General features: G+C 40.3%; 1 protein-coding gene across 1 annotated transcript; it reads right to left on the bottom strand.

Moving 5' to 3' along the window:
* Window positions 1-4512: 4512 nt before the first annotated feature.
* Window positions 4513-9065, bottom strand: PHLDA3 (pleckstrin homology like domain family A member 3). The gene is made up of 2 exons (XM_081325698.1): window positions 8559-9065; window positions 4513-5215 (listed from the first exon to the last, which is right to left on the bottom strand). The coding sequence occupies exons 1-2, from the start codon at window positions 8920-8922 to the stop codon at window positions 5067-5069; spliced, it is 513 nt and encodes a 170-aa protein (XP_081181824.1). The 5' UTR covers window positions 8923-9065; the 3' UTR covers window positions 4513-5066.
* Between the last annotated feature and the right edge of the window lie 7397 nt (window positions 9066-16462).

Here is a 16462-nt window from a genome sequence, read left to right as displayed (position 1 = left end):
CTCATGATCTTTTGTACTATGGTGACCAAAACTGGATACACTATTTCAGGTATGGTCTGATCCATGGTACATAGAGCAGTATTAAGACCTTCTGTGTTCTTAATCTTATATATCTGTTGATGTGCCCAAAGCTGCATTGGCTCTTATAATAGCTGTGGCACAATGCTTAATCTGTGGTCTAGCAGGACATCCAGATGCTTCTGGCAAATATTTCTGCTGAGTTACCTGTACCTTTGCATTTAGCTTTCCCTACTGAAGTACAAAACCCTACATTTCTCACAACTGAAAAATATTTTGTTGAATAAATTCTGATGTTCAAGTCTATTAAGATCCTTTTGAACCTTAAGCTAGTCTTTTGAAATTTAGAAATCTTCCCTATTTTGCTGTCATCCACAAAATTTATGAGCATCTGTTCTATTAATAGAGAATATTTGTAGCTCAGGGTTGAAATGAGGGCTCCTTGGTGCTCTCTGAGCTTGCAGATGCTATGTTACCCAAACTAGCTGAAATCAGCAGTGCAGTAATGATGTTACCTAGTTTGGGTAATGAAATGTCTGCAAGAAAACAACCAAGCTCAGAAAACACTAAGGATCCCTCATTCCTTCTATTTCCACATCTACATGTTTATGAAGATGTTAAAAAGTACTGGGCCAGGACAGAAGCCTGAGGTATCCCACTGCGTATCTCCTTCCATGTTGACATAAATCCACTGGGGACCACATAGTAACAATCAAACATAGTTGCAGTTTATCAAAAAGGAAGCAATGGTCTGTTTTGTTAAATGCCTCTCTGAAGTCTTAAGGGCACTACATCCACAACAATTCTCCTGGTCCACTAATCTAGTCATATTATAAAGAAAGCAACAAAATTTGTTTGGCATCCTGTTTTTAACAAATCCATGCTGGATTCTGCTAATCGGGTTTTTTTTACTATGTAAGTTTTTCAAAATACAAATTACCCCCCCCCAAAAAAAAAGACATGGACGGAACATCTAAACACACACACAAAGTCCATACAAAATTTAATGAGACATAGCAGAAGATTTATTTATTGATTTATTTTATTTTATTAAATTTATATACCGCCCTATTCCCGGAGGACTCAGGGTGGTGTACAGGGAAGATTAAAACAAACATACAAAAATTAAAATCAGATTAAAACAATTAATTAAATAAATTCCCCGAAATTTAAAACTAAAGCCTAATAAAATTTAAAACTAAAATTTAAAACTAAAGCCTAATAAAAATTAAAACCCCTCAGCCTGGGCCAGACAGCTCAAAGAGCCAAGTTTTCAGGTCCCTGCGGAATGAGCGAAGGTCGGGGGCAGTCCTAAGTTCCATGGGGAGCTGGTTCCATAGGGCCGGCGTGCCCACAGAGAACGTTCTTCCCCCAGGAATAACCCGCCAGCATTCCCTAACCGGCGGTATCCTGAGAAGGCCCTCCCTGTGGGAGCGCACAGGATGAAGGGAGCTTGATGCCGGCAGCAGGTGTTCCCTCAGGTAACCCGGACCCAATGCAGTGACTTTGCCCTTTCTTGTTTCGATAATAACAGCACATAGATGCAGACAGAAAAAATGATTTCCATCATCTCAGATAGTATTTTGGAAATATTGAGTACCATGATCTGCACAAGTTTCAGTGAAGAAAAAGATGAACTGATAAAGAGAACGAGGGGTGAATAAGCCTCAAAGGCCATGGGAAAGAAATGTGCAAAGTATGATTGCCACCCCCTTCAAGAATTATCATAGGAGAGGGAAGAAAATAAATCTTATGGCATTCATAACTATTTGATAAAACCCAGCAGAACTAACAGTATGTTTTTTCTTGATGTATTTTGGAGGATTTTGCAGTAGATGAAGAAATGCAGTTGAACTGATTTTAACGTACAGGCACAAAAAAGCAAGAATGGGTTGAAAGAGAGAAAATATTGAGATTCTAATTCTTCTGGCACTGGGATCCTATTGGTTTAATTTTCACCTCCATATTGGATCATCTTGACTTCTGGCATAGTCTGCCAGAGTTGGCTCAATTTTTAACAAAGGTAGTATGGGACATGGAGATCTGAAGATGTGGCAACTGCCAATACAATGAGCCTTTATAAAAGCATGGGTCAATAATATGCCCTTGACAAGATATTTGAATATGTACTGTAATATGGAAAGAGTTTTACCTGCCTTATCTTATAAACCAACGGAACTGATTTCTCCTCACTTTACAAAAGTTGCAATAACAATGTATTAAAAGTGCAGAATGTGTTAACCATTGAAAAGGTAGAATGTGGATTGAGAAGTCCACTAGGTAGATCAGAAGTGGAGCTCAGAAGTCCAAACACTGGGTGCAAAAGCACTGTAACATAGCACTCTAGCCATTCTATGAAATCTTAGAATACAGAAGTTCTTCTAGAGAACCGAAATGAGGGCCAGGTTTTCCTGGGGAAAAAAAGTGTATCTGTTGTTCCAATCCTCCTCAACAGCAGTCCAGAGAAGAGTTATCTCTATGCAAAAGGATATACAGTACAATACCAGAGATGTCTACCTGTACTTTATAAAAACTAAGCATGCGCATTAGGACTTTCTCCAGAACATTTTTTGCAATGCAAAATGATTGTGACATATAAGAGAAATCCCACTGCAGTTTGGGAAGGCTTTCCTACGAGTAATTTTTAAAATCAATCTTCGTAACATTTTGTAACATTAAAACCAGAGCCATGTTAGTTATTTTTTGATAAATTTATTGAGATTGTTTATAATGAAAGGATAAACAAAAAAAATCCTTGATCTTTATAGCACCATAACGTTTCAGATATTAATACTCAAAATTGTTGTAATGATATTTATTTAATTTATTGAATCACAGAATTTAATCTAAAACTCCTAATGCAATTAACAGGGTACCCACTTTCATATTACTTCTTATTTGGAAGATTTACAGTATCCTTAATAATTTTATCAAAGTTTGGGAGGTACAGCTTGTACAGAAACAGATTTATCATTGCTCATTATAGTTGGTCAACATTAGTTAAATGATGGCAGTGATGCCCAGAGAAGGAAGTAGCAGTGGAGACTGACAACATGGAATGCCATCATTAGTCATGGACCAACGAAAAGCAAAGGAGATTGAGCGATTGGCACAGCAGAACAGTATTTTCATCATCTACAGGAAATGATGCTACTGATGGTCACCGACATTATGCAAGGCAGCAGACAATGTACAGATCCAGATTTTAAATCTGTGAAGTTGCATGTCATGACCAACACACACCAAACTCAATATAGGAAATGTCTTCACATTCATATTAACGACCAAACTATCACTGACAGACTTTCCATAATCTTCCTTTGGCTTTCATGTAGCTAAGGTCATAGTTATTTTTTATAACTAATTGCTCCTAATTGGTATAAATCTGCATAATTACAAAATAATGAGCATATAGTAGCTAGGGAAGAATGATTTAAAAACATGTTTCAAAGACAATTGTGTGCACTAATTTTCTTGAAATGTTATGAATAATCTTACTAATAGTTTTCCTGTGTCAGATCTCGTCCAATTCTACAGTGCATAAGCTCTGTTTAAGTATTTGGTCTGAAGAGATCAAGACAAGCAGGGGTAGACCTATTCCAGATCTTTCCCCCTTGTGGTTTTGGATGTGATTAGGAAAAAACGAAGGGTAGCAAGCAGTCATTTGAACATTAGGAAGTTAGTATCCTTCTCCACAAGAACAAGGAGTTTCCACAAAGATGAAAAAGTGGGAATTAGAAAGTAGGAATAGTAATATTGGGGACAGTGCATACTCCTATTTGACACTGTTTTATTTGTTAGGCATAACTCCTAAATAAGGGTTAAATGGCCTCTTTGATGGCCATAAGGGATAAGGACAATCCCACTTCTATTTTGGGTTCATAATTATGCTTCAAAAGGGAATGCAAGTGCTTACCTATTTCCTGCTTTCTTCCCATGCCCCCAAATAAGTAAATAAGTCTTAGGACAGCGGAAGAAAAAGATGGTGGCATGCTTTAGTCTTCAAAAGACTGAAATAAACAACCCTTCAACCTTACACACAAATTCCTATCTTTAGGCTTGCACCCTAGTATCTAAGAAGTCTGATATAAAGAATCTTACTTAATAAAGCAATGTTACTTAATACCAGATGGTGATATGATTCACTGAGCTGAAATTATGGATTGTCAGGACACTGGCCCAGCAAGTTCTAACTTTGTGGCAGAAAGCAGCGGGACACACAACCAACTCATTTGTAGAAGTTTCAGGATCCCAAAACCCTACTGGGTTGCTTCTTAAGGTGCTTATATATATATATATATATATATATATATATATATATATATATATATATATATATATATATATATATATATATATATATATATATATATATATATATATATATATATATATATATATATATATATATATATATATATATATATATATATATATATATATATATATATATATATATATATATATATATATATATATATATATATATATATATATATATTAATTCTCTGCATTTACTCCAGCAGCATCTTCCTGATAACCTGTGACTTTTTAGGTCAGAATGGCAGGGTCACAATTGCACTTTCCATATAAGCCACTTGACTAACTGAAGGCAGATATTCTCTGCTTTTTAAACCATGAAATTACCGCCATAGCATATCTAACATGCTCAGATTCAATAGCAAATATGTTCCTCACTTGCAAGTTTGATCTATTCCGGCACTGTTAACTCTGCATCAGGCTGGGTCACACACTAAGTGATGGAATGTTTCTTTTTTGTCATAGTTGCTGCAACTTTCTCCTGAATCACAGTAGTTGTCCATCACTATAGGTAAGACTAATGATAGTAGAAAGCAAACTGTCAGTCCAATAGGAAACTTTCTCAATGCCTTATCTGCAGACCAAGTTCTTAAGTATCATAGAAAAAACAGAGGAGAAAAACAAAAGCTGTTTCTAACCACTGTTGTGATCCATATTTGGCTGGCTTAACCAGGCATTTTCTCATTTTGCAGCAGAGATGCCGCATCAAAGAAAGTAGATGTCTTCATTCAGTTCCAGCTAGAAATTGCCTTTTGTCCACTAGCAGGTGAAGTCACAGCTATCAATTCCTCCACCCTCTCCATGTTGAGCGGAGAGTCAGATTTCTTAGATCCATTCACCAGAATCTGGCTGGTTGGAGTTGACCCTTGTTGAAATGCTGGAAAGGGGAAGGATGGAAAAATCAACAGTTAGACTGGAGTTAAGCCATAGAAGAAACCATGCAGACTCCCTAACTGTACTGCAAGAAAGATATCATGCTGGCCTAAAATGTGCCATTCTCACAGATTTGTGGCAACAGAAAGTACTATAAATCATACACAGAAAAATACTATAGAAATGAACATAAACACTCTTGACATAAAAAGAATGATTTTAAAACAATACTTTTCCCTAACAGTATACTGTATTTCCCCAACTGCAATTCCATCCCACTACACCACACTCTTATCTAGAATTACAAAATATCCCATATTAAAAAAAATCATATTGCTGAATTGGTTTTGCATAATTCCAGAAAAAATATTATTTCATGTGGCAGACAGCTAGGTAAAGGTTGGATTTTTAATTCCCTGTAAACCGCCCTGAGTCCTCAGGGAATAGGGCGGTATATAAATGTAACTAAATAAATAAATAAATAAATAAATATAAATTACTAATTTTCCCCTTTAAATTCTTCCCTCCTGATTCTGGTGAGGTTCATATAGAACAGGGTACCAAACTCGCAATGCCATGTGACATGTCGTGACATGTCATGACTTTTTTTCCATTGCCGGCAATAAGGGGTGGACATGATGCATCCGGCCCCTGATATAGAAAGAAGGGAAGACCTTGCAGAGAGCTACCTCTTTTAATTAGAAAGAGGCGAGAGAATAAGATTGTTCTGAACTCTTTACCTTTCTCCCTTTTATAAACAAAGCACATCTATTAAATATAATAGAAAAACAAAATGGCAGAAATGGATCATATCCAGTTCAGTCCTCCTGATCCAGGGGTGTCAAACTCAATTTCATTGAGGGCCACATCAGCATTGCAGTTGCCCTCAGGGGGCCGGGTGGGTATGGCCTGGGTGGGCGTGGCCTACTGGGTGGGCATGGCTAGAGTGCATATGGCCTACTGGGTGGGCATGGCCAGCTCTACATTGTTCGCATCAAGGGTGCCTATGGGGGCCTGGGCAGGAGTGGGAGAGATCTGAGGGTCTCTGGCAGGAGGAGGGTCTCTGGGCCAGGGCCAAGGCAGTGGGGGCCGTTCCCTCACTGTTTCCAGGATGGCTTCGCGGGCCACATGAAACCACTTCGCGGGCCGGATCCGGCCCCTGGGCCTTGTGTTTGACATGTCTGTCCTGATCAGTCAGACTATCAAATTATATCTGAGTAGAAATAGACTACGAGGAAACAAAGTAGCCATCCTTTTGCTGGAGAATATTTGCTGTTCCAGGTAAAATAATCAAAGCACAGGGAGATGCCATTGCCAAGTCAACCTTTGTTCTTAAATATTTAAACAAAAGTGAACTTAAATAGCGCTACAAGCACAAAATGGGTACAGCTGAGTCATTAATGGAAAGCTCTCTGTAAGAGGTGTGTAGCCTCACTGAACATTATCTTCCCTACTGGGAAGGACTGGATACAAAGAATGCTGTGTGGTTTATTTACTTCCTTTCTAGTCCCGGACTCCCTACTGTTTTCCATTTTACTTTATCCTGAACCTCTGACCTCCCAGCTTAAAAAAGAATATAGTATTCCAGCCATGTTTGTTCATTTGTTTTTAGTTGGGCTGAGAATAGAGGAGGCAGGGCTTTTTTTCTCATAGAACACTCAGAACGGAGTTCCGGCACCTTTTTGGGATGGAACCTTGTAGGGTAGGCAAGGCGGGTTGTATGACATGTGTGAGTTCCGGCACCTTTTTCTTTTACAAAAAAAGCACTGAGAGGAGGGCATAGCTAAATTACTCAGAACCTTCCTGCTTGCAAACCACTCTAAATTCAACTCCTTCAGGGAGGCCTGGAGAAAGTGGGTGGCTGTTGTCAACAATGTTGGGCTAGATCAGGGGTCTTCAAACTTGGCCCTTTTATGACTTGTGGACTTCAACTCCCAGAATTCCTCAGCCAGGCACGCTGGCTGAGGAATTCTGGGAGTTGAAGTCCACAAGTCATAAAAGGGCCAAGTTTGAAGACCCCTGGGCTAGATGCATTAATGATCTGTTTCTAAACAAATTCATCTGCAAGCCTTCTTCTGTTGGGTGTCAGGTTTTCTTCTCTTGTCTGTGGGAGAAGCTTTCTTTCCACTTTCTTTTCTTTCAGCCCCAGATTCTACTTTTGTAATTCAGTTGCCCAATGTCCAAAACAGTAAATAATTACCTTAAGGATGCACAATTCTTTTGGGGCTGAGTGGCTTTTGGGTGGCTTAACATTGTCCAAAAAATTAATGGCACTAAGATAAAAACTTTTTTTAAAAAAAATCACTGAATTGAAATGTAATTACACAATAGACCCATGAGATACAATTATTATGACCTTCATGATTATAATAAACCTGTCCAACACCCTAACAGTTAGAAACAAATGTAACTTTCAGAGGAGCTCTGGAGGACATTGCAAAATTTTCAATGGCCGCATCATGTTGTGCATCTCTGATAAAAATTAGCCATTCATACAATTATTTCTAGTATATAGGAGTGTCCTATATATCAACACACTGCAGCTATCAAGATTGACTATCATTCAATACATCTTACTTTGCCTGCCTCGCTTTACTTATCTCAGGTAGAAATCCTACCCATCCTCTAGGGTTGAAGGATTAATAATCCCATTCTTTGCATGGAATTTTAAATATAAATACCTATTATTTAGTTTATTTTTGATTTAACATGCTGTGAGAATTCAATCACTGATTGTTTTTAGCTATGGTTTATAGTTTAATATCATCTATTAATTCAGCCAACTGTGGCTTATTCAATAAACCATGATAAAGCAAATCATGATGGCTCTGGAGAGTCTTGTCCTGAGCCACAATATGAGCTACTCCAGACCAGCGTTTCTCAACCATGGCAACTTCCAGATGTGTGGACTTCAACACCCAGAGTTCCCCAGCCAGCATGGCCTCTGCAGAGAATCCTAGCGTTAACCTGGCGGAGGTAGCGGGCACCGGCCCTGCTGGCAGGCAGAAATCTTTCTTAATTTCGCCACTGGAGATAGATGTCCAACTGGAGGTACCGGGGAATGAATTGCGACCCGCCTCCATGCAAAGTCCGCCTTTTCCCTAGAGATCGTACCCTCCGGGTCGATTAATTCAGGCAGACCCGACGGGCGCCATCTTCTTAAACAGGGGTCTTCAAACTTGGCCCTTTTATGACTTGTGGACTTCAACTCCCAGAATTCCTCAGCCAGCTTTGCTGGCTGAGGAATTCTGGGAGTTGAAGTCCACAAGTCATAAAAGGGCCAAGTTTGAAGACCCCTGTTCTTAAACGTCCCCTGGCTCATCCCCTGCCCTCTCCCGGCCTCTCACCCGCCCTGCAGCTGTGCCTAGCGCGCACGATCTGCACCGCTTGCTGGTTCTGGAAGCGCACCAGCGCCAGCGTGATGTCGGCGTTCCAGCTGGGGTCTTCCTGGGGGCAGCGAAAGTCGATCTCGGCGCCGTCGTCCGTCACCACCGTGAAGTAGATGTGCCGCTGCTTCCACTCCACGCACTCGACGGCTTTGACGTGCGCGAAGGCGAGCTCCTTGCAGCGCGTGGAGCCTCGGCTGCCGGCCTCGAAGAGCCGCAGCCCCTTCTCGCCGAGCAGGCAGCGCTTTTTCTTCCAGAGCTGCAGCAGCCCACCGCTGCGCTTCTCCAGCACCCCCTCCCGCAGGACCTTCTCGGACGCCGCCATGGGGGGCTGCGAGACGCTCCGGCCGGGAAGGCGCCGCTCGTGAAAAACGGCCGCGTGGTCCGCCAAGCCGCCTTTTCCTCTTCCTCCGGCTTCCCCGGGGAGAAGGCGAAAGCCCGCCCTCTGCCGCGTGAGCCCCGGGCCCGGCTCCCCGCGCCTCTCTGCTAGCGGGATCTGTCGCTACATGCCCGCTGCAGCTTGCGCCTCGCTCTTTCTGCTTCCCACTCGCATTCCTTTCCTGCTCCGCCAGAGCCTCGCCCCAGTTTTGCCTGCCAGACGGCGCTCACGCCCAAACGCGGGACTGCTCCGCTGGAAGCCTCGAGGGGGTCGGCCCGGCTTGGAAGCCGACCTGCCTGCGGAGGCTGGAAGACCCATTCGCGCGCCGACGGGCGTACGCGGCGGCTCGGGCAAGCAGCGAGGAGGGGCACGGAAGTCGCCCGGCTGGAGGGATGCTTTCGTTTCTCAAAAAGCAGCAAACGCACACGGGTTTGAAAGGCACCGTTGGCACGTGGCCAGAGTTTAACACGGAAGTACTTGGACGTGTACTTAGGTAGGGGCAAGCCCTGTAGTCCTGACCCTAGAGGTCCCTCACTTGGACCGCTGTGGTCCAGACTACGTCTCACATGCGGATGTGAGAGGGGAAGATTCGTAGTAGAAAAGTGGTGATGATGGTGCTTAGCACATGTTTAGAAGAGGCAGGTTGAGTTATGCAGAGAGGATTTGTGGAGGAGGGACACATGAATAAAAGTATGTTTCACCTGATTGTTTAACACATGCACAGTAGGATGATAACAGTTACTTAGAAGCAGAATGGAAAATTTCCCTATCCAAAGGACAAGTAATGTGAAAACTGACTGCTGCATATCCTAGAAATTAAATTGTAGACCCCTGTGTACTCCTAGTCCAGCTCACCGCACAAACTTTGCTTTCCTGTGCAACTCCTCATATGTTCTGTTAATAGTTTGCAATGGCTGATACCAAGAGTACATAAATGGTAGAAGACAAGGACAGAGGTTCACAGTCCTCTCTTTGTGAGGCACAACACCTGGCTTCTCTTTCCCCTTTTCAGAGGAGTTGCATCTTTTCCAACTATTCATTTTCTGCTTCAAATTATAGTCTCCATTTATGAACATAAACTCAGCTGACTATTTAATCATGCCTTTAATTGTGCAGGTGTTTCATAATGCTGAAGTAAAACAACGCTGAAACTCTCCTGATAGGTTATTAGATAGCAAATGAAATAAATTGTTGTCTCCAAGTATATGTAGATTAGAAACATGATATGCAAAATATTTTAAAGCAACTTGGAACATGAAGGCTCTTAACAGAGGAATAGAAACTGGAACATAAATTTGGAAACATGAGTCACATTTATTATCTCAATGTTGTATTTGTAATAAGTATCAAACCATTATTGAATCTATCCAGATATTTTTAGCGCAACTGAAGCCTGCAATTGTTTGTATGTTTACTTGAAAGAAAATTGCAGATTCCTATGGACATCTATTTAACCATATTCTTTAGGATTTTGCACATTTCAAAAATGATTAATGAGAAATTCTGAGCATTTCCCTGTTAATCATTAGAAGAGCCCAATTTTTAGGCCATGTCTGTGTGTGGTCCACTGTGTGTCTTCTGAATCATTTATGAAGTGTGTGTAGTCCTAATGCCACACTTTTAGAAGTAGCATTGCGTAAATTGTTGATTTTGTTACTGCTGTTATTGCCTTAGGTTTTAAGTATTGCTGTTTAAGCTCCTACACTAAATGATGTTTTAGTAAACATGTACTTCACAGTAGCAGCATACTGCAATTATTCTAATGGTGAAGCTATTAAACTACTGCTTTGAATCACCAGTCCAAAATCTGTAGAAGAGCCATGTTAAGTCTATGGTAGCAAAAAATTATATCTGGTAATCTACTTTTCTAGCACATTTTTCTGTAAATTGCAACTCACTTCATCAGAAATGCGGCTCATGAAAAATCAAGTCTTTTAGTAAAATGTATCTGTCTAAAACTGGACTGTAATCCTGGAATCGTCCAGAAACTTTAGTGGACGAATATAGGATGGAAGGAGGAAATCAATATTACTCTTAACTACCCTAAGTTTACCACAGCAGTCCTAAACTGACTTAGAGCGGAATATATAGAAATCACAAAGTATCTCTGCATGAGGAGAGAAAACATTTTTGTGAAAGGAAGCTAAAAGGAATATGTTATAAAAGAGGGACATGGAGGGAGGTACCTGTCTGACATAAAGACTGACAAACAACAAAAATCTATGTTCGCTACTCCTTGCTATTTTCTGACCCTGCAATCAGGTAAAGCAGAGCTGTTGCATCTAAAGGTAAAGAGATCTCTCAAAATAATAATCAGTGGAAGAATGAAATAGCACTTTCCCCTTAAATAGGACAGAATTAAGGTCAGATTACTTCAGAAGCTATTAAAGAGGAATAGTGTCCATAAACTTTATTTGCTTCTCCAAACAAATTAATGGAGCTCTGCTCTTATCTCTTCTACCTTGTTGGAAACCCGGAGAAAAGGTTTTAAAATCGGAAGTGGTGCAGCAAGAGGATATGGAAGGAAATCGGGAAATAAAGTGCTAAGGGAGAGAACAAAGTCTATGAGGTGAGCAGAGGGGGATACCCCTCAACACTCCTCCAAACACACTACCGATCATTTCCCCAAATGTCAGATGAACTTCAACCTGCCCCCAAAACGAAAGCGTGGCAAAGCATTATACATTTTACACAGATTTTGAAGCTGTGGTGGGAGTATGTCAGGAAGTAAAATACCATTTAACGGTATTTTGCAAAATAGGTGCACTTAATGTTTTAAGAAAAGGGATGCGGTGGCTCAGTGGGTTAAGACACTGAGCTTGTCGATCAGAAGGTTGGCAGTTTGGTGGGTCGAATCACGAGTGCCGCGTAACAGAGTGAGCGCCTGTTACTCGTCCCAGCTTCTGCCAACCTAGCAGTTCGAAAGCACGTAAAAATGCAAGTCGAAAAATAGGGACCGCTACGGTGGGAAGGTAACAGCGTTTCGTGCGCCTTTGGTGTCTAGTCATGCCGGCCACATGACTATGGAGACATCCTTGGACAAGCTCTTCGGCTTTGAAACAGAGATGAGCACCGGCCCCTAGAGTTGGAAACGACTAGCACACATGTGCAGGGGAACCTTTACTTTTACTTTTACCTTTAATGTTTTAAGAAAGATTTACTCAGAGGCAGTGTTGTAGGTCAAAGGGGCAGACTAGTGTAGAAATGCATCCCATCCAAATACTAAGCAAAACTACCACTCCTTAACTTGGAAACCCAGACGTGAAGCAGAGGAATGTTTGCTTTAGAAAAAGAAAACGCAGTTATCAGCCTAGCCTTGAATTTGCATTCAATTTCTTTTTCCTGTGTTGTGCTAAATCAAGGACTTTTATTTCTCTATTATTTCCTATTTCAATAAGAATTATTATAATTATTTCTTATTATAATAAAAATTCACTATTATACAAGTTAGGGAATGGTGTGTACTTCAACTACTCCGTATTTTATATTGTATTTTTGATTTTATCTTTAGAATCTTTAATTAACAACTTTGTCTCCATGATTTTTCTGAGTTTGCAGATTTCATTTATTCAAACCATACATTTTTACAGTCTTCTAAGAATATTGTATTTTACTCTGAAATTTTCTCTTAAATTGCTAATCTGTAATTTGAAAAGTTCTACATTTTATTGCTTTATCATTAAAGGTACTTTAATTTTTTCTTCTAACAAAGTTTGGTCTTATTTAACTCTTGTAAGATTTATTTATCTCAAGAAAATAAGGCTGAATTTTCCAAAAACAAGGATGTTGTACTAGTGTAATAATAATATGCATTTTGACTTTATATTCGGTGAGAGCCCCATCAATATCTCTCACAAATTGGGGCAGTGGTGGGATTTAGCCTGTTCATACCGGTTTGGTAGAACCGGTAGCTAATTCTTTGTTGACTTCGGCGAACCGGCCTAGTCCTTTTTCACAAGGTTCAGAACGGACCACCGGAAGTGTGTGGATGCCACTTCCGGAAGTCCATTCTGGGCCTCGGAGGCCTCCCCAGCTCAGAACGGACTTCCAGAAGTGGCGTCCAAGCAAAGAACTGGTGGTTCAGGTATTTGCATCCCACCACTGAACTGGAGTCAGGGAAAAGATGTGAGTGAGTTAGGGGAAGCTAGGGGATCATCCCAGGGACCACCAAGCTACTATCCCAAAGCAGAGCAGGCTGAGGATCTGAAGAACAGAAGGCTTCTGTGGCTACAGAGACAGCCATCCACTACAAAATTCAATATATAGATGTAGAAATGTCAATATAGTTGAATAGATAGTTTTATAAATCACATTAAGGATACTGTTCTTTTGTTTGTATTTTCCTCTTTTGCATTGGCTTGTTTTGCTATATTTAGTAAATTAAGCATATTTTGTTATGGTAATCATGATTTCTTTGTTTTCATTCAGCGTTTTTAATCCATATGGTTAGCATCCTGTTTTCTCTCCACAGAGAATATTTTTCTCTATATATTCATATAGCTCTTTCTTAATTTCATTTTTTCTTTTTCTACTACTAGTGGTCCTAGGCTTACAACTAGTTGCCTAACCACCATTCAAAGTTGTGAGGGATTTTGGACAAGCTACTTGCAACTCAAAGTTACGACTGCTACAATCCCTCCCCTGCTCCCATGGTCACATGATTGCATTTCAGGCACTAGGCAACTGGCTCACATTTACAACCAGTTGCAACTTCCCGTGGTCATGTGACTATGACTAGCAATTTTTTTGTCATTTTGTAGCACAAAATGACAGAAACGGCTGTTAGATACGTTGGATTTGCTTAATGACCACATGATTGTTAAGTGGACCATGTGGCTCACATTTACAACCAGTTGCTGTAAAATGGGGTTTATTTCGACTGCTATGATAGAAAAAGCCAATGTAGGGGTTAAGGTGTTGAATAAGATTGAGAGGCCCAGATTCTGGTCTATCCTCAGCCACAGAATCTCACTGGGTTATTTTGGGAGAGTGAGGTCTCTCAGTTCAGCTTGCCTTATCTGATGGTGGAAAAGTAGGAAATGTTCACTTGAGCTGGTCAATGAAAGTCAGAACACGAACAGAACAAAAATATTTTTCTACTATATTTTTTGTATTAATAGATAAAGCTTAACATATCATTAGGGACACGGTGGCTCAGTGGGTTAGGATGCTGAGCTTGTCTATCAGAAGGTTGGCAGTTTGGCGGGTCAAATCCTGAGTGCCGCGTAACAGAGTGAGCGCCTGTTACTCGTCCCAGCTTCTTCCAACCTAGCAGTTCAAAAGCACGTAAAAATGCAAGTAGAAAAATAGGGACCACTACGGTGGGAAGGTAACAGTGTTCCATGCGCCTTTGGCGTCTAGTCATGCTGGCCACATGACCACAGAGATGTCCTCGGACAAGCGCTGGCTCTTCAGCTTTGAAACGGAGATGAGCACCAGCCCCTAGAGTCGGAAACGACTCGCACGCATGTGCGGGGGAACCTTTACCTTTACCTAACATATCATTGCTACACATCCAAATAAATATACTTTGTTATTTTATTATCAGTTCTTTTCCTGATAACATTGTATGGGGGGAGGGTATTCTCTCATTTCTTCAGAGGAGTTTCTGATTATGGACAATTAAAACTTTTTATTAAGTAACATTGTATGAACAGATGATGTACTTACTAAGTTATTTCTCTCTTTTTTTAAAAAAAAAAGTAATAAAACTCCCTGAATGTTTTATTATAGAATGACTATCACATGGAATACTAGTTCTTTTTTCTTTTAACAGTGATTGTTTTATCCTGTTCAGCTGCCTCCTTTAACCCTTCTCCCCTCACTCAACTTCATTCTTCCTGCCTGCCTGCCTGCTGCCTTATAAGCATTGTTATCCATTTAAGCAAACATAGCAATGGTTTTCCAGCTGTTCTTATTTTAACTAGACTTGATTTACAGAAGCAAACACCCTTATTTGTCTGCTCCCAAGACTGGTATACCATTTGAACTAAATATAGACCCCAGCCTGAAATATCTAAGACATTAAATTTGGCCAACTTAATTAAAAACAAAATTTCTTTTTAGCATTCATTTCTTTCCCACCCATGGATAGGAAATCAGGCATTTTTATTTGAGAATACAGTATTGGGAATGTGTACGGTAGTCAGTGTCTTCCTAGAAAACAGGTATTATATGTAATATCCAGAACACCGCCAGTAGAGGTCAGCAGTCCTTTTGAGAACCGGAACGGCACAAAAACAACAGGACAGCACAATTGTGTTGCTGCAAATTTGCATGTAAAATGCTTATATTCAGAAGACCTGGTTCTGGCATCAAGTGACTTTAAGTGACTCTAAATCATTCTAAACCAAAGGGAAAAAAGTCACAATGTAACTTCAGAGAGAGAGATTAAAACCTGATTGCACTTATAAATGCAGTGAAGAATATCCAAAGCCACTTTGTCTTTCTATTTATTTTTAAATCTTTCTATTTATTTTTCTCCCTGTTCTATTTTCATATTTCACTTTTAGATTTTTAAGTTACTTTTTCACTTTTTCAGTTTAGTTTGTTGCCCTTATTGTTCGTGTGTGTGTGTGTGTGTGTGTGTGTGTGTAAATATTCTAAACCATTAGGATCATTTTGGGAGGGTGGCCTGCCTTGAAAGAATGAGAGGCGAGATGTTCTTAGCCCATAGGAACAAGGGTGAAAGGTAATTTAAGAACAGATTCTAAGAAATGAAAAAAAAAACAGTTATAAGTGAATAAAATCAGAGCAGAAAAAATACCAACAGATTCTCCTTTGACATGAGGGAAAAAAACTTGCTTTGCAAAACTATAAAACTAAAATGGAAATGAATATAGCACAAAACAATGTGTTTAAATTACACTGCTGAAGGAGCACACTACCTCCACTTTGACTAAATAAAGGGACAGGTTTTAACGCATGAAGTTCATCTGAAAAGCCCACCTTTAATTGGTGTCTCATTCAGACACAGAATCTGTGAGCATAACGCTCAAGCGTTCTGATTGGCCTTTTCTCTTGTTGAAATCTATCGGAGGTCATCTGAAAAAAATCCCCAACACTCCAGAAGTTTTTTTCCATATTAGAATTTGCCTCCTGAGATCAGACTGGAGGGTCACATGATTTCCAGCAATGACTCTTGGGATGAGTTTCTGTACTCTGGATCCCTTAGGCAGGCATGAGAAGGGACCAAGGCGGGGGAGGGGGAGGCGGTGTACAGAAAAGGCAAGGAAAAAAAATCACATCCTTTTGGCTCTGGTTTCTGTAAGATGTGACTACAAATCTTTAGGCACTCCCCTACGGATTAAAACAAGCGGGCTTCTTTACATTTATTAAAAGCAAGCATACAAAATTCAGCTCCTGGAACTGCTTCCATTTCCTTAACGGTAGACCCAACACGTCATGCGAGTGGGGGTGGTTATGTGAGCAGAAGAGAAGCATTAGAAAAGGCAGAACTTTTGCAATGGAATCTTCAGCAGAATCA

The sequence above is a fragment of the Vipera berus genome, assembly GCF_964194415.1.
Source record: "Vipera berus genome assembly, chromosome: 3".
Lineage (NCBI taxonomy): Eukaryota > Metazoa > Chordata > Lepidosauria > Squamata > Viperidae > Vipera > Vipera berus.
This window is presented reverse-complemented; position numbering and strand designations above follow the sequence as displayed.

Coding starts and splice junctions, on each gene's coding strand:
- PHLDA3 (XM_081325698.1), bottom strand. CDS start 8,922: ATGGCGGCGTCCGAGAAGGTCCTGCGGGAGGGGGTGCTGGAGAAGCGC. Junction 5,216..8,558: donor TAGGCACAGCTGCAGGGCGG/GTGAGAGGCCGG, acceptor TCCCCTTTCCAG/CATTTCAACAAGGGTCAACT.